This window comes from Carassius gibelio, chromosome A4 (assembly GCF_023724105.1).
Source record: "Carassius gibelio isolate Cgi1373 ecotype wild population from Czech Republic chromosome A4, carGib1.2-hapl.c, whole genome shotgun sequence".
Lineage (NCBI taxonomy): Eukaryota > Metazoa > Chordata > Actinopteri > Cypriniformes > Cyprinidae > Carassius > Carassius gibelio.
The window spans coordinates 13,120,633-13,148,490 of record NC_068374.1 but is presented as its reverse complement, the minus strand read 5'-3'; the positions used below and the strand labels follow the sequence as shown (position 1 = coordinate 13,148,490).

Genomic DNA, 27,858 nt, shown 5'->3' with positions numbered 1-27,858 from the left:
AAATGATGCATTGCACATATTGAGTCATTGCAAGAAAAAATAATTACACATTTACATACCATGGATCTCTAGTGACGCTTTACACTTTATACAAAAATAAATTTCGAAAACTGGCATTCATTTATATTTTAAATTTTTTTTTATATTGTTTATAATTAATAAGCAAAAGATAAAAAGACAGCAAGGGTCCTTACACGATAAACATCTAGAAACATTGAATGGAAATCTGTAAAATAATCTGTGACATCAGGGGTTCAACTGTAATATTGCAAAGCTACGAGAATACTTTTTGTCTGAATAAAGTCTTTTTTATTTTATTTTTTTGTTTACTTTTTTTGCGCACAGTAAGTATCCTCTTGCTTAGATTATTTTACAGATTTCCTTGCTATGTTTCTGGATGTTGATCGTGTAAGGACACTTGCTGCACTTGTTGCACTTGTTGGAAGGGCCAGAGAGCTGTTAGAATTCATCAAAAATATTTTAATTTGTTTTCCGGAGATGAATGAGTTATGAATGAGTTATCTTACTGGTTTGTAACAACATGAGGGTAAGTAATTAATGACAGAATTTTCATTTTTGAGTGAACTATCCGTTTAAAGAATGAAATTTAATCTCTCTCTGTTTAGTCCAGTTCATCAGAATACAACAGAACCAGAGCCCAGCTGTGTGTCTGTGAAGAGTGACACGTCTATGGTTTGTCAAGAACAATTCAAGAGTAGTGATACACGACCTAGTCTCAGGTATATCCTTCCTGTAAAAGATATGATTTGGGGATATGATACAGAATATATGAGACATGGGGATTATTAACTCATGCAATAATGTGGGATTTTTACTTTACAGCAGTGAATTCCTCAAAACCTTCAGATCAAAACTGATGCAGAAGTTTGAGCATCTGTATGAGGGAACAGCGATGCAGGGAAGCTCAACACTGCTGAATGAGATCTACACAGAGCTCTACATCACAGAGAGTGAGAGTGGAGAGATCAATAATGAACACGAGGTGAGACAGATTGAGACACAATCCAGGAGAGCAGTAACAGAGGACAAAGCCATCAAATGCACTGACATCTTTAGAGCTTTACCTGGAAAAGATAAAGCCATCAGAACTGTGCTGACAAAGGGAGTCGCTGGCATTGGAAAAACAGTCTCTGTGCAGAAGTTCATCCTGGACTGGGCTGAAGGGAAAGAGAATCAGGACGTCCAGCTCATATTCCCACTTCCTTTCAGAGAAATCAACTTGATGAAGGACAAAAAATTCAGTCTTTTAGGTCTTCTTAATCTTTTTTTCCCTGAAACAAAACAAAGTGAAATATTTAGAGAAGAATATAAAGTGCTGTTCATCTTTGATGGTCTGGATGAGTGTCGTCTGTTTTTGAACTTTAAGAGCGAAGTGAAACTGTGTAATATATCTGAAACAGCCTCGGTGGACGTGCTGTTGATGAACCTCATTGTTGGGAATCTGCTTCCCTCTGCTCTCATCTGGATCACCTCCAGACCAGCAGCAGCTGATCTTGTCCCCTTTGAGTGTGTCCATCGAGTGACAGAGGTACGAGGCTTCAATGATCCACAGAAGGAGGAATACTTTAGGAAGAAGATCACTAAAAAGAGACTGGGTAAAAAAATCATCACACACCTGAAGTCATCCAGGAGCCTCTTCATCATGTGCCACATCCCAGTCTTCTGCTGGATCGCAGCCACTGTTCTGGAAAAGATATTGAGTCAAGCAGAGAGTGGAGAGATTCCCAAGACTCTCACTCAAATATACACGCACTTCCTGATCCTTCAGACCAACATCAAACATGAAAAGGACTATAAAAAGAAGGTGACAGATGAAGACATGATCCTCAAACTGGGGAAATTGGCTTTTCGGCAGCTTGTGAAAGGGAACCTGATCTTCTATGATGAAGACCTGAGAGAGTGTGGCATTGCTGTGACAGAAGCATCAGTGTACTCAGGATTGTGCACTCAGATCTTCAGAGAGGAGTTGGGCTTGTATCAGGGGAAAGTCTTCTGCTTTGTTCATCTGAGCCTTCAGGAACATCTATCAGCTCTATATGTGCACCTCTCCTTTACAATCAAGGGCAGAAATGTGGTTGACCAACCTAAACGAAGTCTGTTGTCTAAGCTTTTTAACCAGAAGAAATGTAATTCACTATCTCAGCTGCATCAGAGAGCTGTTGATGAAGCTTTACAGAGTAAAAATGGACATCTGGATCTTTTCCTGCGTTTTCTTCTGGGTCTCTCAGTAGAGTCCAATCAGACTCTCTTACGGACACTTCTGACACAGACAGGAATCTGCTCCTTCAACAAAGAGGAAACAGTTCAGAACATCAAACAGAAGATCAGGGAGAAGTGCTCTCCAGAGAAATCCATCAATCTGTTTCACTGTCTGAATGAACTGGGTGATGATTCACTAATGCAGGAGATCCAAGATTATCTGAAATCTGGAAAAATAAAACAAACCAACCTCTCATCTTCACAGTGGTCAGCTCTGGTTTATGTGTTGCTGACATCAGAGCAGAAGATGGATGTGTTTGATCTAAAACAGTTTATTGGAACACAACATACAGCAGATGAAGTTCTTCAGAATCTGTTACCTGTGGTTAAAGAATCCAGATCAGTTCAGTAAGTAACACTGACAACAGTCACTGCACTTTCAAAACATAATCACACTTATGATTTTAGCATTTTTACCAAAACTACAAAACCAGGAAAATCTCAGAGAATCACATTTCTGGCAGTGAGCAGGAGAGGTGTGTGAGACACATACTAAAGCAACAGAGGAGGTTTTTGTTTATAATATAATTATATTATATCGTCATCAATATTATATACAAGCACTGGACTAAAAATACATTCATCAGCCATCGCTTCCTAAATTAATTCACTGGGTCATCTTGTTAATGCTATCAATTAATTACAGCAATAAAATCTAATTTAATCATGAACAAGCACATTAATAATATCATATTAGAACACAGAAATTACAAAGTGACATTTCCCTTACATTCAACTTCCAAAAGTGCATTCATCTTTGCCTGGTTACATTCATTTAGTTGACTATTGCTATGTGATGTATTAACAAAAACATAAATGGCATTAATAAAAACACTGACAAGCCATGCGATATCACAGACATAATCGAATGTGATTCATCTAATGAACGCAATAAAATGTAGCTTGTCACTAAACTACAGCTCTGTGTAATAAATGTCGTTCCATCTAAAAGCCCGTGATGAAGATTTACTGGTACTATTAATCACAGAACCGGCTTTAGCGATGAGATGCGCATTTATCATGCAGCCTTTGTTTGTTGATCACAAAGTACAAAGTAGATAAATAAAACTAGGATACGGAGTGTGTTCAAAGCATTTTGCGTAAAATTCAAAATTGACTTTTCAATACCAACCAGAAAAAATACAGATATTTGTGGAAACTAAATGTAAAAAAAAATGGCGTTTACGTGTTTTGGAACCAAACTCTTCATATGTTTGTTATCTTGTCTGTATGAATGACATTTGCATTTAAATATAAATACATTGTAAACAACATATATTCTGATCAGTACACATAATTTAGCAGCTCTACCCACAAGCCCTATGTAGGTGTCACAAGCGAGACTCCCGCGGTGCCTCCCGCTCATCACCAGAGAGAGCTCTCCCCTGAGTACTGGACAACAATTCGGACTTCATTTCCCACTCAAGTATCTAGCTGTGGTTGCGCTTGCACCTGACTTATTAGTGGACTATTTATACAGCTCTCAGATTCTCCTTTGTTGCAAAGTCTTGTATTGCCCTGGTGTGCATTTTTGAGCGTTTCTTTTCATGTCTTGTCTACCTGTTGATTACCTTTGGATTGTTGATTCTCGTCTTGATCACTTGCTGCCTGCCCTGGACTCTTTGATGTTGGGAACTGATTATGATTTATTGCTGCCTGTCCTGACCTCATGTCTCTCCTTGGATTCTTACTTTTGTCTTTGCTTGTGATTGACCATGCCTGTTCTACCACGCTTTCAATTAAGCTTTGTTACAGAAAACTTCGCCAACACATGATCCAGAAAGTCTGGCTCAGTTAGCCAATGTAGTTTTCTAAATCCTGACTGAAAATTATTGTATAATGAATTAGAATCCAGAGTGAAAACAACCTTTTGCAAGATTTTTTAGACAAAAGGGAGATTAGATATTTGTCTAAAATTACCTAAGTCAGACACATAAAGATTTGCTTTTTTCAAGAGAGGAGTAATGCATGTTTTAGGCAGTTGGGAAAATGGCCAGTACTCTTTATTAATTAAAAAAAAAAAAAAAAAAAAACAGGAGATCAGGCCATATGGTATCAACAGTTTGCCTAAAAAAGTGTGATGGAATACTACCATACAGACAAAGATTAGGTTTCAGATGATCAATGATGAGTATATGTGACTAAACATGCTCCAAGTAGAAGTGCACCCAGTTATTTCAAGAGAATTATGAAGAGCTGCCAATGATTGTGGCCTTGAGCTTGCTATCTTTTTGACAAATAAGGCCACAAAGTTTTCACATAAGAGATCAACAGCTGGATTTAAAACAGCACCTATAGTTCAAAATATAACTTTAAAGTTAAAGTTAAAATAACTAAAAAGTTATTTTACATAATCTCTGAAAGACATTTAACCTTTAAAGACTTGACAGCTTTCTGAAAAATAGAAAAGGACTCCCTTAAAACAACATAGGACACCTGCAATCTGTCCTTACACCAATTGTGTTCTGCTTATCTGCAGTTTCGTCGGAGTGAGCGAATAGAGTCATTGAACCAAAGAGCAGATTTTTGGATGGAACACTTGATCTTCAAAGGAACAATGTTGTTGTCACGGTGCAGTAGAGACGGCACCATGGAACGAACAGGGTCAGGGTCCAAATGCAGGGAAGAAATTACTTTTTAATAAACTAAAACAAAAAGGCCAACAAGGCAAAAACAAATCAGAAATGAATCACAGGGAAGAGCAGAAGCAGCCGACATGCAAAACACGGTTAGACATACGTAATTACAATTAATCCAGGCAGGCAGAGTGGTGGGCGTGTGGCGTATAAATAGCCAAGGACAATAGGCACCAGGTGTGTGTGTGTGAGTGGGTGAAACAGGTGTGCGGGGTGAACCAGGTGTGTAGAGTTAAGGTGAATGAGTCCAGGAGATGGGGAAGTGGCACCCTCTGGTGGTGAACAGAGGGTGAATTCCAGTCCCAGGAGATGATAGTGGAGGGTAAGGATGGCCCATCTGATGGCAAGACACTTTTTCTCGACAGTGCTGTACTTAGTCTCTCTTTTCGAGAGCTTCTGGCTAATGTACAGCACCGGCCGTTCCTCCCCCTCTATCTCCTGCGACAGGACTGCCCCAGCCCCCTGCCTGACACATCTGTCTGCAGCAGAAAAGGGAGAAAAAATCAGGAGAGTGTAATAATGGCCCGCCACACAGAGCAGCCTTTACCTGTGTAAAGGCCTGCTGACACCGCTCCGTCCACTGGACCGTAGCTGGCGCCTCCTTTTTAGTAAGGTCAGTCAAGGGGCTGGTGAGGTCCGAATAATTAGAAACAAACCGTCTATAATATCCCGCCAGCCCTAATAACTGTCTTACCTCCTTTTTGGTCTTGGGATGTGGGAAGGTCGCAACAGCAGCTGTCTTGTCAATTTGGGGATGCACCTGTCCATGCCCCAAGTGGAAGCCCAGATATCTTACTTCCACATGCCCAATCGCACACTTCTTTGGGTTGGCCTTGAGTCCAGCCCCCCTCAGGATAGCCCTCAAATGCAGCATATGGCGCTGCCAATCATTACTAAATATAATGATATCATCTAAATAGGCAGCTGCATATCTTATCCATGAAAGGCTGAATGGTAGCCGGTGCCCTGAACAACCCAAACGGAAGGGTAACAAATTGGTGTTATCTAAACAGCGTTGTGAAAGCTGTCTTTTCTTTGGATAATGGAGAGAAGGGGATCTGCCAATATCCCTTCGTTAAGTCCAATGTCGAATAAAAATGAGCTGTACTGAGCCAATCAACCAACTCATCAACCCGTGGCATTGGATACGCGTTGAATTTTGACACAGCATTCACCGTGGGGTAATCCAGACAGAACTGGACTGAGCCGTCCATTTTCTAAACTAAAACTATCCAGTTCCTATTGGATTCTTCTATTACTCCTATTTCAAGCATAGTGCCTAATTCAACCTGAACCAACTTTTTTCTTGTGCTCAGGTAAGCTATTCAACTGGCTGCGAACTACCACACCTGGCTCCATCTTGATATGGTGCTGAATCAGGTTCATACTGCCCGGTAGGGGCTAAAACACATTGGCAAATTCTGCCTTTAATTTCGTTAGATCAGTGAGCTGGGATGGCGAGAGGGGCCATCCCCTGGGGCAAGGGCGAGGGATTGTGGTTTGACGTTCGCCTCTGGTCCAAGATCATCCTCTCTACTAATCACCATTGCTAACATCACTGATTCCACCTGTAATGATAAAATCTCCATACTCATCGGGAAGAAGGAGGCGGGAACCGGTGCACAATCAAACAGAAACTTTAATAATCACAAAATGAACACAAAACAGTGCACCAGCCCCTCACGGACGACTGGTGTTGCGTATTTCCCAATTACTCTACCGGCTCGCTCGTTCCCACATCTCTCTAGGGCTGCCCCACTCGTCACACCACCTCACTCCACTTTTTTAGGAGGTTGAGGTGATAGATCTGACATGCCCCGTTCCTATCAGTATTATAGTATTACCGTATTACCTCATAGCTCTCCGACTTGTCGTGCAACCTCAAATAGTCCCTGCCACTTAGCCATTAACTTACAGCTTGATGTTGGGAGTAATACAAGTACTTTCTTTCCCGGTGCAAATCTAGTTCCCTTGTTATACAGCCGGCAGTCCTGGGCTTGTAACAAATTCTCTATTGATAGCCGCCCAAAGCGTGTAGTTTTGTTCTCAAGTCCAGCACAATATCTTTTTTGCTTTGAGATGGCTCCTCCTCCCAAGGTACTCTAAGGACATCCAGCACCCCTTGGGGCTGACGTTCGTAGAGAAACTCAAAGGGATAAAACCCTGTAGAGGCATGTGGGACCTCTCTATAGCCTAATATTTTTTTGTAAAATTATTTAGTTTTTCATTATTTTCAGACATAAGCAGACCTACTCACATTACGTTTTGCATTTAACAAATACATGGAAGCACGCAGAATTCAGTTCAAATAGTCATCAACAGCCATTAGTTTAGTAAAATTGAGCATCAGAATGGACAAATTTGTTTTTAAGGGAGAAATAAGAAATGTGGAAAATGCCAGCGAATTAAAATATACAAACAAGAATAGTCGCAGTATCAGTAGTGAAGGAGAGTGCTGGATTTGCGGTTTGCCCCGCAACTCACTTGAAGAAGTTCAGGTAATGCTACACAGTAATCATCCTTAATTGAAGAAATGTTGCAAATCATCTCTGGACAGAACCTCATATTATTGAATTCGAAAGTGTTTCCCATATTTGTATCAACATAGGCTACATTTGTGAACACACATTTTCTGCAAGTCATGCTCCCGTGCGTGTCTTACAGACTGCATCATACAATTGCAACTTCATTGTGCTGTTACTCCTTTCGAGCCTTATTTCACAAAATTCCTCAGCTTCCGGCAGCATCAGGTGTTTTATTTATGGGGAGTAGAATTATTTATTTATTTCAATGAATGTTATCGATTACATATCATAATAATTAGGCTATAATATTATTAATCAGGTTGGTTTGTGTTGGTGATGTAATATGTAAATGATATGCATGTGGCCGGCGAGACTTGCACTTGGACCATTGTGTGGCCCAGTAGAACAAAAGGTTGCGAACCACTGTCCTAAGGTCGGGGGAACACACCTAGAAAAGGTTTACCTCTGGTTAAGATTTACCTTAAGAGTCTTTGTAGGGTATTAAGAGACAACGTTATCGGGAAACGAACCTCAGGTGTTGTCGGGTTAATGTTCTGTTTCTGTTCTGCAACTCTTATTTTGATGTTCTTTTCGTCCTGTTATATTTTGTTTCAAGTTTCCAGTGTTATTTACTTTGTCCTTTGTTTCTTTGGTTACTGTGTATTAGTGATCACGGTTATATCTGCGGGCACTGTGGATGATCTGTGGGTTGGGTAATAAAAAATACATTCTTATTAATTGTGGGTGGATCACGGGTGGATAAGGAAATTCATTAATGACGCAAATATTAACTACATTTTCTAAAATATTAACGTGTTTTAAATGCATTTTTTTTTCCATCAGACAAGCAAGACAAATTTAATCTGTGTGTGTGTTCACCTGTTCAGAAAGCTGCAGTGACAGAAACAAAAGGAAGTAGAGCCTGTGTTTATGCTATTAAGAAAGTGTAGACTAATTTGGACTTTTTTGATCAAACTTTTATGAACTTTAATGATCAGAATATTATTTAATTTGTTTTACCATTAACCCCATGTTTCTGATGAGGTTTCTATCTTCCATGTGGTGCCAGCTCACACCAGGAATGCAGCAACTGGATTTCGAGATTTTTTTGGGAGTTCTTTCATGTGTTATTTGGTTATGTTTTGTCTGATTGATTTGTTTATTGTTGTGTTTATTACTAGCCTACAAAGTTAATACACTTAAAAGTCTAGTTTTGAAAGACAAGGATAAAAGATTTGTAGCTGTTGTTAATTTGTTTAAAATGCATTCTCAATTATCTAATTATGTGCGTCTTAGGAATTCATAAAAAATAAACTAGGGGCCTATATTTAGCAAAGCAGAGCAGAGAGTCGCTTCTGGGATGCTGTGGAAATGTGCTACAGTGTGGCTGCTATAAACATAAGCATTGACTAGAGTGGCCTCTATCAGCTCCCATGGTTGTGTAAGAGCTGTAATGCTCTACAGACATGTGCAGTGATGCGCAGATCAGCTCTTATGTCACTGAATCTGCTGTTAACATGAACCATCCATTCATCACACAAAACTATAATAATAAGAATAATTATAATGTGATGATCCTGTTGTGTAGATCCTGTTGACATTTGAGTAGATCTGGCCATCCCTACTAATAATTGTTTCCATAGTTACTGATTAGTCTGTTACCTGTATCTAGTTTGGTTCTTATTTAATATGTGCATTTATACATAAATAACCATCAGATGTATTTGCGTAAACTTAACTTATTTCATTATGTTTACTTCAATTGCATCACAAAGTCAAAGGTTTCTGAAAGTCATATATGCTCCAGATTATAAAACCTACCAGATAAATAAATACAATAAGTAAACACATTATATTACTGTGTATTTTGTTCTTTACACAGGCTATGTGGATGTAATCTCACTCCTCACTCCTGTGAAAGTTTGTCTTCAGCTGTACAATCCTCAAAGTCCATCCTGAGAGAGCTGAACCTGAGTAACAATGACCTGAAAGATTCTGGAGTGAATTTTCTTTCTAATGGACTAAAGAGTACAAACTGTCAGCTGGAGATACTGAGGTAAATGTTTTTCAAATAAATTAATCAAATATTTAGTGTTTTTGTCCATTTGTAAAGCTTGCGATGTATCTGTATATATTAGTGTTTGTTTTGTTCTTTACACAGGCTATGTGGATGTTATATCACTGCTCAGTCCTGTGGAAGTTTGTCTTCAGCTCTACAATCATCAAACTCTGTCCTGAGAGAGCTGGACTTGAGTAACAATGACCTGAAAGATTCCGGAGTGAAGCTTCTTTCTGACGGACTAAAGAGTTCAAACTGTCAGCTGGAGATTCTAAGGTAAATAGTTTTCAATCACAAAAATTAACAAAATATTTTGTGTTTATCAAACTGGAAAGCTTCTGTTGTAATTTTTTATAAATACACAGCATGTGGTATTTAATTTATCATGCAAGCATCTTACTTAAAGAAACCTTGTACCATGACATTTAAATTTTTTTTAGTACCAACTTTTTACAACACTAGTCCAAAAATTGTTGCTGCTGATGTTTTTCTTCTGCTGACCTCAACCCATGCTTAGCTTTCTTATTGGCTATAGCTCATCACCACACCTGACACCAAAAAATGTAGAGTGGAATCACAGGTAAAGCTATTTCCCATGCTAGATATTTGTTTGGCATCGGTGATGTATCATCAAGCCTCTTTGATGTGTTGAGTAAAGATTGTGAAGCACTGATCATCTGCTGATTTTCCCCTGATGACAGCTTGACTTGTCAGCGAGCTCTTCGACTTGCATAAAATCCTGTAGTGCGAAATTGGCTTTAGCTAAGAGTGCTCTTTGTTACTCTCACATGCAAAAAGAGAAATAAAATGAGAGTGTCTCAAATACTATGTAAAATTGACATGCAAAGTGATATTGCTTATTATGTTATTTAAGATCTACTGATTTGGTGGAATTTATATATATGTATATACAATGCACAGAATAAATGAATAAATTTAACAAATTCAGGAATTGCTCTTTACTTAGAGAACATGTTAGGTGACACAAACTGCATAGAGACATTAAGGCTGAGGATCCAAATGCAGTATTTATTGAAGGGCTAAAAAAAGCTGTAAGCAGAAACAGGCAAAAGATCATACACACAGGTAATCAACCAAACAATAACAACAGGGCAATAAGCACAGACTGGGAATCAAAATCCAAGAGACATGAAAATGACAATATGCATTTTCTCAAGGTGAAAAGACAGTAGAAAGTGATGTCAAATATATGTAAATAGAAAGTGATGTCAAAAATACAGATTTCCCTTTCAGTCGGTCACTTCGATTGTTTTGAAGTCCTACACTAGGGGTCGCATTAGGGAGCACAGACACCTCTGACATCAATGAGAAAAGTCTGATGCCATATAATGCAGATGCTTCGGCTGAACCAGTCCCCATGTAGGTTAAGTTACAGTCTAAGGTAGATGCTTCATCCATAACTGTTTGGCTCGGTTTGGTCCAGCTACCAAATCAGACATCAAGAGACTAAAGTAGTAGGACTGCCTAATTGGACCCGCGGCGGTAACTGTAATTCAGTCGCATGTTAAAATCATTCGCAAAACTACCACCAGGTGGCGCAAAGGGACGGATTGCGAAATTAATGTAATTGTAAAATGAGATAAAAGAAGAAAGGAAGGAGCGCTCCATCACGAGTACAATTCATGCCAACAGCCCATAATATAGCTGCATATTCAGCAAGAATTCATGTTAAACATATTTAGCTATAGCTTGATCAGAAGGTTACAATGACTGCAAGAGTCAAGCAGGATGTTAAGAGTTTGTCTGTTTCTTTTACTGATTATTTTCGGGTTAAAGCATGATTTAAACAGATTCACACTCAATCGCTTTCGCAATAATGCATTCAAACAAATGTAATCTTACAGTGCTACTACATTATCAGGATGCTATCTGATTTTGAAATCTTGAAGAAGTTGATCGATCTGTTTAGATAAAATAACTGACAAAAATGTAGTTATTTTCATCACGAACAAAATTTTCACAGCAGAAAGCAGCAATTAAAGATTTAATGCGTACAATGTTATTAGTTTGGCATGTGATATAGGGAAAAAAGTTTACACAAAATAGCTTAAGCCACTTTGCAACTCTCCTGTTTTTATTATTATTATTTTAAATGCTACGTTATGAACATAACATTTCATACTGAAATACTTTATTCACGGAGTGAAGGCGGAGCGTGATTCTGGTATCAGTGCACGTGGAGGGGAAGTTGTTGCTGCTCACAGACTCTGCTGCGAGTGAGAGAGACGTTTAACCTTACAAAATCAAGACGACCACGGGAACACAAGCACAGCACATCCGCCAAAAATCAACCTGCAGCAATGCTCGTTGATCGACTCGCCAAGCTTTACTTTGGTAGGTCGCATGGCAGTAAATAATTTGATAATATGACCATGCAGCCAATACAGATATTTAATAAAAACATTAAAAAAAGCAGGGCTGTAAAATAAAACAATAAAAAACACACGCCAGGTCTACACCGGACACAAGTGGAGCGATCCAACAAAAGACAACAGAACACAGTGATGGATACACTGGACACGATCCCCATCAGTGAACTGATGCTCGTTCTGTTTATGATGAAATGTTCTGACACTGTGTTCAGATGATTTGACACTATAGTGTGATGTCATCAAGTTTAGTCACACTTTTCGCTGTGGGGCACAGATGACAACTCGTGTCTGGTGTAGACACAGAAAGTGTCTGCTCTATTTACAAATAAAGTTCTATAAGAAAAAAAAAAACTAAACCAGCGGCATAATGAGATGGAAATATAGACTAGAAAATTTACAGGTATTAACAGGTCCTCCGTCCATGACAATGACTCACTGCTGAGCTGCCAGTTTTAATCTTAACAGCTCTTAACACCGAGTGGATGATTAGATGCATGATGGGCTAGTATTAAATAAATAAATGAAAATAAATAAATAAATAAAATAGCATTACTGCTTTTTTTTTATCATCTTGTTGCAGTTATAAATTTGACTGCTAAATGAATGATAATTCATTAATCCGTCCATTCTTTAGAGTTTCAATAATTTAATCGTGCAGGTTTAGTTTTATTCAATCAATCAATCACCTTTATTTATATAGTGCTTTAAACAAAATACATTGCGTCAAAGCACTGAACAACATTCATTTGGAAAACAGTGTCTCAATAATGCAAAATGATAGTTAAAGGCAGTTCATCATTGAATTCAGTTATGTCATCTGTTCAGTTTAAATAGTGTATGTTTTTATTTGCTATCAAGTCAATGATATCGCTGTAGATGAAGTGACCCCAACTAAGCAAGCCAGAGGCGACAGCGGCAAGGAACCGAAACTCCATCGGTGACAGAATGGAGAAAAAAACCTTGGGAGAAACCAGGCTCAGTTGGGGGGCCAGTTCTCCTCTGACCAGACGAAACCAGTAGTTCAATTCCAGGCTGCAGCAAAGTCAGATTGTGCAGAAGAATCATCTGTTTCCTGTGGTCTTGTCCTGGTGGTCCTCTGAGACAAGGTCTTTACAGGGGATCTGTATCTGGGGCTCTAGTTGTCCTGGTCTCTGCTGTCTGTCAGGGCAGTAGAGGTCCTTTCTAGGTGCTGATCCACCATCTGGTCTGGATACGTACTGGATCCGGGTGACTGCAGTGATCCTCTGATCTGGACACAGACTGGATCTGGTGGCCACGGTGACCTCGGAACAAAAGAGAATCAGACAAATATTAGCGTAGATGCCATTCTTCTAATGATGTAGAAAGTACGGTGTTATGTGAAGTGTTTCCGGTTCCGGTTTACCTAATTAATGCAGCCTAAAAATCCTTTAACGGATTTGGATATTAAAAGGATATTAGTATGTTATGTGTATGCCGGGTTAAAGAGATGGGTCTTTAATCTAGATTTAAACAGCAAGAGTGTGTCTGCCTCCCGAACAATGTTAGGTAGGTTATTCCAGAGTTTAGGTGCCAAATAGGAAAAGGATCTGCCGCCCGCAGTTGATTTTGATATTCTAGATATGATCAAATTGCCTGAGTTTTGAGAACGTAGCGGACGTAGAGGAGTATAATGTAAAAGGAGCTCATTCAAATACTGAGGTGCTAAACCATTCAGGGCTTTATAAGTAATAAGCAATATTTTAAAATCTATACAATGTTTGATAGGAAGCCAGTGCAGTGTGGACAGGACCGGGCTAATATGGTCATACTTCCTGGTTCTAGTAAGAACTCTTGCTGCTGCATTTTGGACTAGCTGTAGTTTGTTTACCAAGCGTGCAGAACAACCACCCAATAAAGCATTACAATAGTCTAACCTTGAAGTCATAAATGCATGGATTAACATTTCTACATTTGACATTGAGAGCATAGGCCGTAATTTAGATATATTTTTGAGATGGAAAAATGCAGTTTTACAAATGCTAGAAACGTGGCTTTCTAAGGAAAGATTGCGATCAAATAGCACACCTAGGTTCCTAACTGATGAAGAAGAATTGACAGAGCAACCATCAAGTCTTAGACAGTGTTCTAGGTTATTACAAGCAGAGTTTTTAGGCCCTATGATTAACACCTCTGTTTTTTCTGAATTTAGCAGTAAGAAATTACTCGTCATCCAATTTTTTATATCGACTATGCATTCCATTAGTTTTTCAAATTGGTGTGTTTCACCGGGCTGCGAGGAAATATAGTGCTGCGTATCATCAGCATAACAGTGAAAGCTAACACCATGTTTCCTGATGATATCTCCCAAGGGTAACATATAAAGCGTGAAGAGTAGCGGCCCTAGTACTGAGCCTTGAGGTACTCCATACTGCACTTATGATATATGATACCTCTTCATTCACTGCTACGAACTGATGGCCGTCATATAAGTAAGATTTAAACCATGCTCATGCACTTCCACTGATGCCAACAAAGTGTTCAAGTCTATGCAAAAGAATGTTGTGGTCAATTGTGTCAAACGCAGCACTAAGATCCAATAAAACTAATAGAGAGATACACCCACGATCAGATGATAAGAGCAGATCATTTGTAACTCTAAGGAGAGCAGTTTCAGTACTATGATACGGTCTAAATCCTGACTGGAAATCCTCACATATACCATTTTTCTCTAAGAAGGAATATAATTGTGAGGATACCACCTTTTCTAGTATCTTGGACAGAAAAGGGAGATTCGAGATTGGTCTATAATTAACAAGTTCTCTGGGGTCAAGTTGTGTTTTTTTTTTTTTATGAGAGGCTTAATAACAGCCAGTTTGAAGGTTTTGGGGACATATCCTAATGACATTGAGGAATTAATAATAGTCAGAAGAGGACCTATGACTTCTGGAAGCACCTCTTTTAAGAGCTTAGATGGTATAGGGTCTAACATACATGTTGTTGGTTTAGATGATTTAACAAGTTTATACAATTCTTCCTCTCCTATAGTAGAGAATGAGTGGAACTGTTCCTCAGGGGGTCTATAGTGCACTGTCTGATGTGATACTGTAGCTGACGGCTGAATGGTTGCAATTTTATCTCTAATAGTATCGATTTTAGAAGTAAAGTAGTTCATTAAGTCATTACTGTTGTGGTGTTGTGAAATGTCAACACTTGTTGAGGCTTTATTTTTCGTTAATTTAGCCACTGTATTGAATAAATACCTGGGGTTATGTTTGTTTTCTTCTAAAAGAGAAGAAAAGTAATCAGATCTAGCAGTTTTTAATGCTTTTCTATAGGATATGCTACTTTCCCGCCAAGCAATACGAAATACCTCTAGTTTTGTTTTCCTCCAGCTGCGCTCCATTTTTCGGGCTGCTCTCTTTAGGGTGCGAGTATGCTCATTATACCATGGTGTCAAACTGTTTTCCTTAACCTTCCTTAAGCGTAAAGGAGCAACTGTATTTAAGGTGCTAGAAAAGAGAGAGTCCATAGTTTCTGTTACATCATCAAGTTGTTCTGAGGTTTTGGATATGCTAAGGAATTCGGTACATCAGGAAGATAACTTAAAAAGCAGTCTTTTGTGGTAGAAGTGATGGTTCTTCGATACTTGTAACAAGAAGTAGAATTTACAATTTTGGCTATATGAAGATACACAGAACTAAATAATGATCTGAGATATCATCACTTGGCTGAATAATTTCAACACTATCAACATCAATTCCATGGGACAGTATTAAATCTAGAGTATGATTTCGACAATGAGTAGGTCCTGAAACATGTTGTCTAACACCAATAGAGTTCAGAATGTCTATAAATGCTGATCCCAATGCATCTTTTTCATTATCGACATGGATATTAAAATCACCAAGTATTAAAACTTTATCTGCAGCCAGAACTAACTCGGATGTAAAATCACCAAACTCTTTAATAAAGTCTGTATGGTGCCCTGGTGGCCTGTATACAGTAGCCAGTACAAACATAACAGGGGATTTATCATTAACATTGGTTTCTCTGGATAATGTTATATGAAGCACCATTACTTCAAACGAGTTCTACTTGAAGCCTGCCCTCTGAGAAATCCTGAAAACGTTGTTATAAATTGAAGCAACTCCTCCCCCTTTGCCTTTTAGACGCGGCTCGTGTTTATAACAATAATCTTGGGGGGTGGACTCATTTAAAATACTGTAATCATCAGGTTTTAGCCAAGTTTCTGTCAAACAGAGCACATCTATATTATGATCAGTTATCATATTATTTACAAAAAGTGTTTTCGTAGAAATGGATCTGATATTCAATAAGCCAATCTTTATCATTTGTTTATCCATATTGCATTTGTTTTTTATTTGTTGAACCTCAATTAAATTGTTAACCTTAACTTGGTTTGGACGTTTTTTGTATTTTCTAGTTCGGGGAACAGACACAGTCTCTATAGTGTGATATCTAGGTGAAAGAGTCTCTATGTGCTGAGAATTAACTGACCTCTGTGACGGGAGGCAGCTAGCAGACGGTCGGTTTAGCCAGTCTGTCTGCTTCCTGACCTGGGCCCCAGTTAGTAAAGTATAAAAACTAAGACTATGTGCCATATTTCTAGAGAGAAGAGTGGCGCCACCCCAGGAGGGATGAAGACCATCTCTTTTAAACAGGTCAGGTCTGCCCCAAAAGCTCGTCCAATTGTCTATGAAACCTATGTTAGGTTATTCGTTTCTTGTTTTAGGCAAATTAGGCCTAAATAATGGGAACTAAATTATAAAGCGCTTCACGTTTAAACATGCAACAATTTTTCTTAATCAGTTTACAGACAAATGTCTTTTTCCCAATAAGTTATGCCAAAATAAAGGACAGGCAATGAATAACAAAAAGGCATGTTGTTTTATTAAATGAAACAATATATTTATATTTAAAATATAAATTAAAATATAGGCATAATATATGAAAATATTGTCATTTTGCATATTAATCCATGTAGCCTACCCCCCTAAAATAGGCTACCACTTTAATGCTCCGAAGCAAAGTAAACCACAATTTCTTTTCAATAATATAACACATAATTAATATAATATAAATAATACTGCACACCTTTTAAACGTGTCAAATCTAAAATATGGTTTAATACCATGTAGCTTAGAAAATATAAGCACAGACTCAGGCACAGGCTTGACATTTATCCTGCTTGAATTCGTAATAAGAAATGCACAGAACATAGTACCAAATACATCTGTGAATATTAAATATTAAATATATAAATATTTAAACTATAGTGTTTTTCTTTAATTTTCCGTGACTGAAGAAGTCAAATGTAACACATCAGAGAGGCAAACTGACGTCTATTTGCGAAAATGTGCTTTGATGTGCTTGTTTGATAACTTGTGTTAAAGCGCCACTCAGCGGTCAAAAGCTGCAAATGCACTTTACAAACGCCACGGCGGCAGTACCCGTGGCGGTAAAAAGGCAATTTTGAATGTTTACTTCACAGCCAGCTTACTGTCTCTTCCAACTATTGCCTTCTGGTCTGGGCTACAGAGCACTGACCAGCAGAACATCCAGGCACAAAAACATTTTTTTCCCACAGGCTTTATTCAACCTGAACAAAATAACTATGTCCATCAAATATAGAAATTTATATATGTGTATATATATACATAAAATATATACATAAACATTTATATTAAACAGCACACTTTGTAAATAACGTATCTGCACACTAATAACATACCTGTACATTTATCTAAACAATTAAATTTTTTTCCTATCATTCTTTTTCTGTATATATAGTAAAAATGATGAATGGCAGCCATGCTTGCCTGGGCGGCCAAAAGCATTGGGCTGGAGTGGTCTCCCCCATCCTATCCTGAGCACTCACGGCTCAATGATTGGTTTCTGGGTACTGAGCATGACATGATTCTAAGTCAAGACCAGCCCCAGTAGCTTTCTTCCTGGAAATGCATTAGGGGCTGACGAAATCATGGTAGGCCCCCTTCTCGGCCAGGACATGATTTACCAGGTTTACGGAGATCCCTCGGGTGGAGAGGGTGATTGCGGTGAATCTGTGCCTGCAAAACACCACCACTTGGCATGGCCATCTGAGACTCCTGTCCAGGGCCTTTACATATTCTTAACATATACCCATAACCCATTCCTCACTCATGAGTTGTGACTTCATCAGCTTTAGTGGACAGTGCCTCACAAGTAGAAATATGTAAAGATGCAGGTTGGGCTACACCTACAACATTTTTGCCAGATTTTATAATTGGAGAATGGAATCAGTTTCATCTAGGATACTAAACAATATTTATTCTACTTAAATAAACTGTATGTTATGGTGTTTTTTTCATGTTGTGTGTGTGGGGGGGGGGGTAAATTGAAAGAACAGCATTGTTACATTTGTTACAGTTACATTTATTTGTTACATTTATATTATTTACATCAAGCTTTTGAATGGTATAGTATTGTATATTGTTATTGAAACTTCATATTGTTTCACTTGATTATAAATTTATTAAGGAATTATAATTTGGAAAAAGTATTTAGAAAAAGTCTAACTAGTAAAATGTTTACAGGTTATTTGAAAACTAGTGCAAGTATATAAATAAATAAAACAAGAATTGCTCATGTTTATGATCTCTGCTGAATAAAGTGCTTCATTCTTTTTTTCTGAGGAAATCCAAATCCTCAAGTAATCCACATTAAATCTTTTTGGGGTGAATTATGTCTTATTCCTCTCATCGCGAAGCAAACAGCAGAATAAAAAAAAACTTGAAGAACAGTCTCACTGTATTGTCTTCTGTTGTGTGGGCATATTCAAGCCACGCACTTCAGTGAAACATTAAAATCTGAATAGGGCGTTCAGCGCGGGGCGTGTTCACATTAGAAGATAATGAGGGAGACGTGAAAAACGGACATTGCATTGTTTTCATATGGATTACTCTATCACAGAATATTTGTTTTCGGCAGAACTTGTTTAGTTTAAGAGTAGACATGTCTCTTCGTTGAGTATTCACTGAGTTACAGTTAATTTTAATGACGCGTTTGTAAATGAAGATCCGCGCAGACAAAATCTGCAGACAGCACACCTTGTTTGTTATCTTTATTTTATAAATGCTCAAAGATTTGTTGTTCTTATGTCTGTATACAAAGAAGTAGACCCTTTACAGATTCGATTGATGTATTGCTCTTATCTGTACAATCAAAACTGAAAGTGTAATTTAAGTTATTTTTCGGGTTATCAGAGGAAAATGACTCATAACACGTATGAGTTAATCGACTCCAGAGGGTTAATACACGGAGCAGTAGACTGTTTCACACCCACTCTCCTTGCTGTCCGTAGTCTACATTCTTGTTAATAAAAAAACCTTGTTTGCTCATTTGCAACTGAGTCCTAATTCTTTCAGAACCCTGACATCCACCGGGCAGCCAATTCCATCATTTTATTTATACATTTTACCTTGCATTTTAAGTTTTTTTTTTTATATTATTGACCTCACATACTGATAGTGACATAATTGCATTCATAATGAGGGAGAAGTTTATTTTTAACAAAGTCAACATTAAGTCATGACCATGCAAAAATAATTAATTGCTGAAAAAAAATATTATTGTGTGAAAGATATGTCTGATGTCACACGTACCATTGCTGTATTTGTAGACTGTCTGGCTGTATGGTGACAGAAGAAGGCTGTGGTTATGTGTCTTCAGCTCTGAGTTCAAACCCCTCACACCTCAGAGTACTGGATCTGAGCTACAATCACCCAGGAGATTCAGGAGTCAAGCTTCTCTTTGAAAAACTGGAGGACTCAAACTGCTCATTGGACAAACTCTAGTATGTCAAGCATAATTTTTTACTATATAAACTCCATGGTGTTATAATCTATTCACCTCACAGGTGTGTCATATCAAGATGCTGATTAGACAGCATGATTATTGCACAGGTGTGCCTTAGGCAGGACACAATAAAAGCCACTCTAAAATGTTTAGTTTTATCACACAGCAGTGACACCACATTGCTACAGATGTCACAAGTTTTGATGGAGTGGCAATTGGCATGCTGCCTGCAGAAATGTCCACCAGAGCTGTTGCCAATGAATTGGAAGTTCATTTCTCATAAGCCGTCTCCAAAGGCATTTCAGAGAATTTGGCAGTACATCCAATCGGCCTCACAAGGCAAATGGCAGACAGCATGTATGGTGACGTGTTGGTGAGCAGTTTGCTATGCGAAGGAGATGTGTTGCACTGCTGAGGCAAATGGTGGTCACACCAGATACTGACTGGTTTCCGGACCCCCAAATACGGTAAAACTGCACATTTTAGAATGGCCATTTATTGTGGCCAATCTAAGGCACACCTGTGCAACAATCATGCTGTCTAATCAGCATCTTGATATGCCACATCTGTGAGGTGGAGGAATTAGCTTGGCAAAGGAGAAGTGCTCACTAACACAGATTTAGACAGATTTGTGAACAATATTTGAGAGAAATTGGCCTTTTGTGTATATAGAAAACGTTTTTGATCTTTAAGTTCAGCTCATGAAAAATGGAGGCACAAAACAAAAGTGTTGGATTTATACATTTGTTCAGTCCAAGTACTTTTATTAAGAGGGATGGATTCGATATATATATATATATATATATATATATATATATATATATATATATATATATATTAGATTAGATTCAACTTTATTGTCACTGCACATGTAGGTACAAGGCAACGAAATGCAGTTAGCATCTAGCCAGAAGTGCAATAAGCAGTAAGTACAGAATAAAGGTTTATAATATGTACAATAACTATACAGGTAAGTATTATGGACATAATTTACAGATATTAAATACTATAAGCACGATATACAGATAGGTGTACTATGAACATACTATACAGATGGGCTATGTAAAAGTGTATGTACACTATAGGCAGAACTATGAACATAATTTACAGTATTGCAATGGACAGTAAAGTGCATAGAAAAAAATATTTCAATGTGCAAATGGATTATACATTGTTCCTGGATGAACAGGCAGTAGTGCAAGTAATAACAAGTTACTTTTTGCTTGTTGTGAGTAAATAAATAAATCAGAGTGTTGAAGAGGGGGAGGAGTCTATGTGTGGTGTGGGGGGTGTTGAGGGGTGTCAGAGGGCAGAGTTCAGCAAGGAGACAGCTTTAGGGAAAAAGCTGTTCCTGAATCTTGTGGTCCTTGTCCGGAGGCTCCTGAAACGCCTTCCGGAGGGGAGGAGGTTAAACAGTTCGTGGTCAGGGTGAGAGGAGTCCTTGAGAATGCTGCGAGCTCGACGTAGACAGCGTTTCTTCTGGATGTCCTCAAGAGCAGGAAGTGGTGTCCCTGTGATGCGCTGGAGAGTTTTCACCACCCTCTGCAGTGCCTTGCGGTCAGCCACTGAGCAGTTCCCATACCAGACTGTGATGCAACTGGTCAGGATGCTCTCGATCGCACACCGGTAAAAGTTCACCAGGATGGTTGAAGACAACTGGTTCTTCTTCAGTGTCCTGAGGAAGAAAAGGCGCTGGTGAGCCTTTTTGACGAGGCTGGAGATGTTTGTGGCCCAGGACAGTTCCTCCGAGATGGTGGTTCCCAGGAACTTGAAGCTGGAGACACGTTCAACAACCATCCCGTTAATGTGGATGGGGTCATGCCTGCTTCCTTTCTTCTTCCTGAAGTCCACAATGAGCTCCTTGGTCTTATTGGTGTTAAGGAGCAGGTTATTGTCAGCGCACCATGTGGCCAGGTGCTGTATCTCTTCCCTGTAGGCAGTCTCATCGTTGTCACTGATGAGGCCAATCACCGTGGTGTCGTCTGCAAACTTAATGATGGAATTGGATCCATGCACAGGCTTGCAGTCGTGGGTGTAAAGGGAGTAGAGGAATGGGCTCAGCACACAGCCCTGTGGTACGCCAGTGTTAAGTGTTAAGTTATATATATATATATATATATATATATATATATATATATATATATATATAATCTTCACTCTCAATTTATACATGAATATATTAATTGTATAAGTAAATTTTAATGAAATATGCAATTATTACTACACTAAAGAAGGATTTTCCTTTAATTACAGTAGAAGGCACCTAACATAAAACACCATATTTATACTGAATGTGACAAATGAAACATACCAAACCAATTATTTTTTACATCAGAATCTGTGTGAGTACTTGGAGTTTATCAGAAATAGAATAGGACCATCTGGGATCTGTTGCTTACAATGTGCCGCATCCAATGTAGACAAAATAATATAATAATAATAATAATAATAATAATAATAATAATAATACATTTTATTTGTAATGCGCTTTTCTTAAACCCAAAGCGCTACAGTAATAAAGTAATAAATAAAATAAAACAAAACATCAAAAGCAATACAATAATTAATTAAAGAAAAATAATGGGTTCTATAATGAGCTCTATTAACTTAGGTCGTGACATGCTGTTCATGTCCTGTGTAGACAGAGAGTAACAGATTTTCATGTACCTGAAGCTGTTTCAGTTGAATATATGCCACAATAGGCCTAACTTTCATGCTGACTTTAACTTTCCCCTCTCATTTCCTCTTCGCATATTTTTTTAATGAAAAAAACATCTCTCTGGCCTAATGAGTAAAACACAGTTATTAAAATTAAGATTTCCAGTGCTCATAAGTACAGTGTGCATAAGTACAATATGCCAAAAAAAATCAGTGAGTTGAGAGTACACATAAAAGGTTTGTTTGTGTATCATAACAGACTCAAGCCTGTTTACTGAACAACTACTATATGTCTCTGCAATCTGTATTACCTTGATTGCAATCATCACCTATCACAACCTCACTAGTGAAACTGGTTTCCTTTATCTAGCCAAGAAACTTAGTTTGCGCCTTATCTGGCTATACAGCGGTGGGATGTTTTGATGTTCCTTTCAGTCTGTATTTCAGAAACAGAGAGATATCTAAGGAAACAGAATATAACAGGGCTTGTTTTTTAAAGGCAAATATACTGGACTGAATAATTCAGTCTCTCTCTGCAATCACTGATGTAATCAGCCTAGTTTGTTCCACATTAGCGCTGTTTTGTGTATACATTCACTTACTGCATCATTGCACTGAAAAAGTTCCAAAAATGTTGTGGTTTACAATGATTTGAACACAAACTGAGAAGTTAAATAGTTTTAGAGGGTTAGATAAAATAAGTAGATTATAAATTATTATTATTATTATTGAATTATCCTCCTGATTTTTTTTAATTGCCTCCACATACAAACTGAATATTACTGCAGAGATTTCAGTCTGACTTAAATGTGATCTCAAAATCCCTATGCATTAATGTTATTTAATAATACCATCAAATGCATTAATGCAAGGATAATTTAACAAATTCATTACTGTTAAATCAGTTATGTAAATGGAGGAGACAGACTCCGTAGTATAGCAGCAGGCTGCCTTCTTTGCTTGGGGCCTCAGAGATGTGCAGCTACTGACCTTATTCTTGAAACACAATGACAAATAAAATAAAAATGTGTCAAGCACCAAAAGCAGCCCATATTGAATCTAATATGTTCTCTTTAATTGAATACTGCCACGATTTTGTAGAGTTGGCAACCCTACTAGAAACCCACTCGGGGAACACAAAAACTGCATACCAAATGCCTAGCAACCACCCAGAACATGTTATCAACAGCATAGCAACCACTCCAAGTACCCTAGCAACCACTCATTTAATTGAGATGTATGTTTAATATTTTTCAGTTCTCTTTTAAAATTACTGAGCTAAAACTTTTTTTCTGACTGAATGTGACTCTGTGTGTTTTCTAGTGTGGATCATAGAGGAGAATCCAGGATTAAAGCAGGACTAAAGAAATGTACGTCTAAGAACACACACACACACACACAAACACACACAAACAGCTGTATTGATTGCTGTTGTTATTAATGTCTCGGTTCTTCTGTTCAGATGACTGTTTTCTCACACTGGATCCAAACACAGCAAACACTCATCTCATTCTGTCTGAGGAAAACAGAGAGGTGACACATGTAAGAGAGAAACAGTCATATCCTGATCATCCAGACAGATTTGATGATGTGCGTCAGGTGTTGTGTAGAAAGAGTTTGTGTGGACGCTGTTACTGGGAGATTGAGTGGAGTGGAGATGTGGATATATCAGTGTCATATAAAAGCATCAACAGGAAGGGAGCGGGTGATGAGTGTGTGTTTGGAAATAATTATCACTCCTGGAGTTTGATCTGCTCTCCCTCCAGTTACTCATTCAGACACAATAACATAGAGACTAATCTCCATGTGAAGTCCATCATCAGGAGAATAGGATTGTTTGTGGATCACAGTGCAGGATCTCTGTCCTTCTACAGCGTCTCTGACACAATGAGCCTCATCCACACAGTCCAGACCACATTCACTCAGCCGCTCTATCCTGGGTTTAGGGTTTATTATGAATCATCCGTGAAACTGTGTTGATAAATCAGAAGAGACTGACGAGAGATTCTGACGAGAGATTCTGCCAATAATGCTTTAAGCTGAGTCGTTGAGTCTAGAGTCTCTTCATGACATTAATAGAGTGCAATGGGGCTAAAGGCAACCCGGGGTAAAAGGCACCTTTGGATTTAATGTTCATCTAAACCATTAGATGGTATAAAAACATAGCTTAGCACTTCCCAAAACATCCGCCTTTCAAGATGGATGTGTATATTTGTCTGATCCTTGTTGATTCTGTGCTTTCTAGATTTAATATTTTATGGTTTTTTTTTTTTGTAGATTTAAGTTGCAAATACAAATCACTAAAATTATATATATATATATATTATAATATTTATAATAAATTTATGATACATTTAGAACCATACAATGCTGCAACCGTGCACAGAAGTTCATGACTGGCCAATAAATCACCTCCTCCGTTTATAGCAGACTGGCCTGCTGATAAAATGATGACAAATCTGTACAGTCATAACATCCAGGCACCTCTAGGACCAGGGAAAACTCTTTCAATTCTTCTTGGAAACCAACTCAGAAACGCCCACTACTCCTTCGACTCAAACTCCATTCGGTCCCAGTAAAGCCACTGCCAAACATAGGCAAACAATGGCAGTGCTTCCATTCCATTAACCCACCAGTTGTGAAAGAAAAGGACATAGAGATCCAGAAACATCGCAACGCTCGAGTCTACAGAGGATCCTGTGCTGCCAGGATTCAAACCTCCCTTACCAGCTTAGACGTTAAGATCCAAGTTCTGGAAAATCAGCCCTCCTCTTCTTCATCAGTGTCTACTCCTATGGCTCCCGCTGCTACTGCTTTCCTCATATCCACAACGGGACCAGCTGATCTTATACCTTCTACCTGTTTAGCCATTATTTCAGATCTTGCTGTGACTTACAGTGGGACTCTGTTCTACAAGTACCATCATTCTTTCTCACCTAAGCCACTCATGTACATCCAACGGTTTCAACCAAATACTGGATTGATTTGTGGTAGACTTGGCTTTAAAAAGTAGACATTTTACCGGTCACCAGTATTATGCTAAACCTCAGGCAGACTGCCTACCTAAAGATGAAGTTGCTGAAAAGGTTACCCCAGTGATTCATATTCCTATGTGTCATACATTTAACGAAAATGTGTATAGGTTTCCTAATTGTAATTTTATCTACAATTGCAGTTATTGTGGAGATGGACATCCCAAGTCAGTGTGTCCTCAGAGGTAGCTTAAAAGAGCCTTCTACACCTGTTCCTGAACTTGACAAAGCTTTGAAAAAGCATCTCAGTCACTGTTTTGTGCATTATTTGATAACTGGACTTATTCAAGGATTCTTGGCTGGTTTAACACTCCTCCCAAAAACATCTTTAATTTGCAATAATCTTTAGTCAGCTCTTAAAGAGCCTAAAATAGTATACAGTCTATTGGCAAAAGAGGTAGAAAAATAAAAATTTGATTGGCCCCTTTGATAGTCCCTCTTTTCCAATATTTCATATTTACCCTTTAGGCGTAGCTACAAGGAAATATTCTGGTAAGAACCGTTTAATAATAGATCTGTCAGCTCCCTCCCCCCATGACGAATGCCCTTGTACCTAGCATTAACAGTTTGATTCCTCTCCCTAATTTTTCTTTGAATGGCATTATCCGCTGAAGCATAAAAGTTTATTAAAGTAGCTGGTAAGGCGCTTTGCTGGGCAAAGCTGACATCATTGATGCTTTTAAAATAATACCACTTCACCCATCTCAGTGGCAGCTCTTTTGAGTCCAAAAGATATAAAAAAAAATTTCTCTGACTTATGTTCAGGTGTTGCAGCAGCCCTCGTACGTACTTTCGATAAGTTATCAGAAGTACTGTATTGGATTCTTTTAAACTACTGCAAGCTACCTTTCATGCTTCATTTGTTAGACAACTTTCAGGTCGTGGACTATCCAAACTCTAAACCTGACCAATGTATTCATATTTTGAAAGAAACTTTTAATAAACTAGGCATACCTCTCTCAGAAGAAAAAACTATGGGGCCATTAAATACAATCAAATTCCTCTGTTTTACTCTAGACAACTCAATCTCATGCAAGTTTCCTTACCTCTTAATAAATTTGACCGTATGAGGGAGGTTATGATAGATGTTTTAAAATGCCATTCCATCACTAAGAACTTCTCTCTCTATTGGAGCATTGAAATCTTGCAAAGAAATTGCACAATTCTATTAAATTATATTCAGGCTGCAAGTCGGAGCTGTACTTTTGGTCTCTTCTATGTGAAGGGTGGAACTGATTTTTTAAAATAAAAATTTAGTATAACAATTAGAGACTTCTGTTGACCTCAAATTCTTTACTGATGGCGCTTCTTCGATCAAATTTGGAGAGCTTTCAATAATCACTGGTTTGCTTGCACTTGGCAAAAGGAGTTGTCGACTCTTCCTACAAATACACTATCAAAAGTGCTGTTTGAATTATATCCTCTCGTTGTAGTCTGCGTTCTTTGGGTTAGTGGGTCAAATTCTCATTTACTGTGATAATCCAGTAATGGTCCACATTATTAATAAAGGGAGGTTATTATAGGCATTAATGCATATAATGTCCTCCTTGAGCCGCCGCTAGGGGTCATATGCTTCCCCTTTTACAATCACATATTTGCTTTAAGGATTTAAGCAACCTGCTTGATGCATATCCACGATTGTCTAACTTGGGGTGACACTTCCCCCTTAATGCGAATTAATAGCATGATAAACATTACATTTCTAGAAAATAAAAACTGCCATCATATTAGACTGCTGCAGCTAGGGGTGTATGCTTCCCCCTGTACATTCAAATATTTGCATAAGCAGCTTAACCAACATGCTTGTTGCATGCTCCCTTACTGAGCTGGGGTGATGCTTCCTCCATAAATATAGTATTAGGCCAACATTTCCCATCACTGACCATTCAGATTGCATCAGGTGTGTTGGGGGGGTTTTGGCATATGGTTGTTTTAAGGGTTTGTCTTGCTGCTCTTCCCGCTCCGTTCAAGCATGGCTGCACCGACAGATATGTGGAGTATTGCCCAGAACATAACCATGCTGCCAACACTAATGCCATACTTGACGAAAAAGTGGTCCTGATTGAAGTACAAACTTTGCAAAAGTGGTTGTTTTAAGTATTAACTTAGAAATTATTTAAAAAAAACAACACAAATTTAGCTTATTATTATTATTATTATATAACTTAAGTTTTTGTTTCAATAATTTGTGCCTTTTCCCTGTGTGCCTTAACCCTCCCCCCACCCCCTCATACATTTATAAAATTTTTAAACAAAATAAATGACCTGAATTATATATTTTCACCTAAAATCTGTTGTTGCATTAATGTTCAATTCAAACATATTTATTTCTGCAATTATACATTTTAGGCACAGTGAAAAGATATTTTGGTAACACTTTAGTATAGGGTCCAATTCACACTAATAACTAGTTGCTTATTAGCATGTCTATTATTAACATATTGGCTGTTTATTAGT

General features: G+C 38.2%; 2 protein-coding genes across 3 annotated transcripts in view; both read left to right on the top strand.

Annotated features, from left to right (window-relative positions):
* LOC127969170 (GTPase IMAP family member 8-like) overlaps positions 1-27,858 on the top strand; it is a 451,440-nt gene that overhangs the window by 117,914 nt on the left and 305,668 nt on the right. The window lies entirely within an intron of this gene.
* On the top strand, positions 682-24,349 carry LOC127969146 (NACHT, LRR and PYD domains-containing protein 3-like). The gene is made up of 7 exons (XM_052570903.1): positions 682-721; positions 876-2,628; positions 9,324-9,497; positions 9,603-9,776; positions 19,536-19,709; positions 23,693-23,739; positions 23,832-24,349. Exons 1-7 carry the CDS (start codon positions 691-693, stop codon positions 24,347-24,349), a joined length of 2,871 nt encoding a protein of 956 aa, XP_052426863.1. The 5' UTR covers positions 682-690.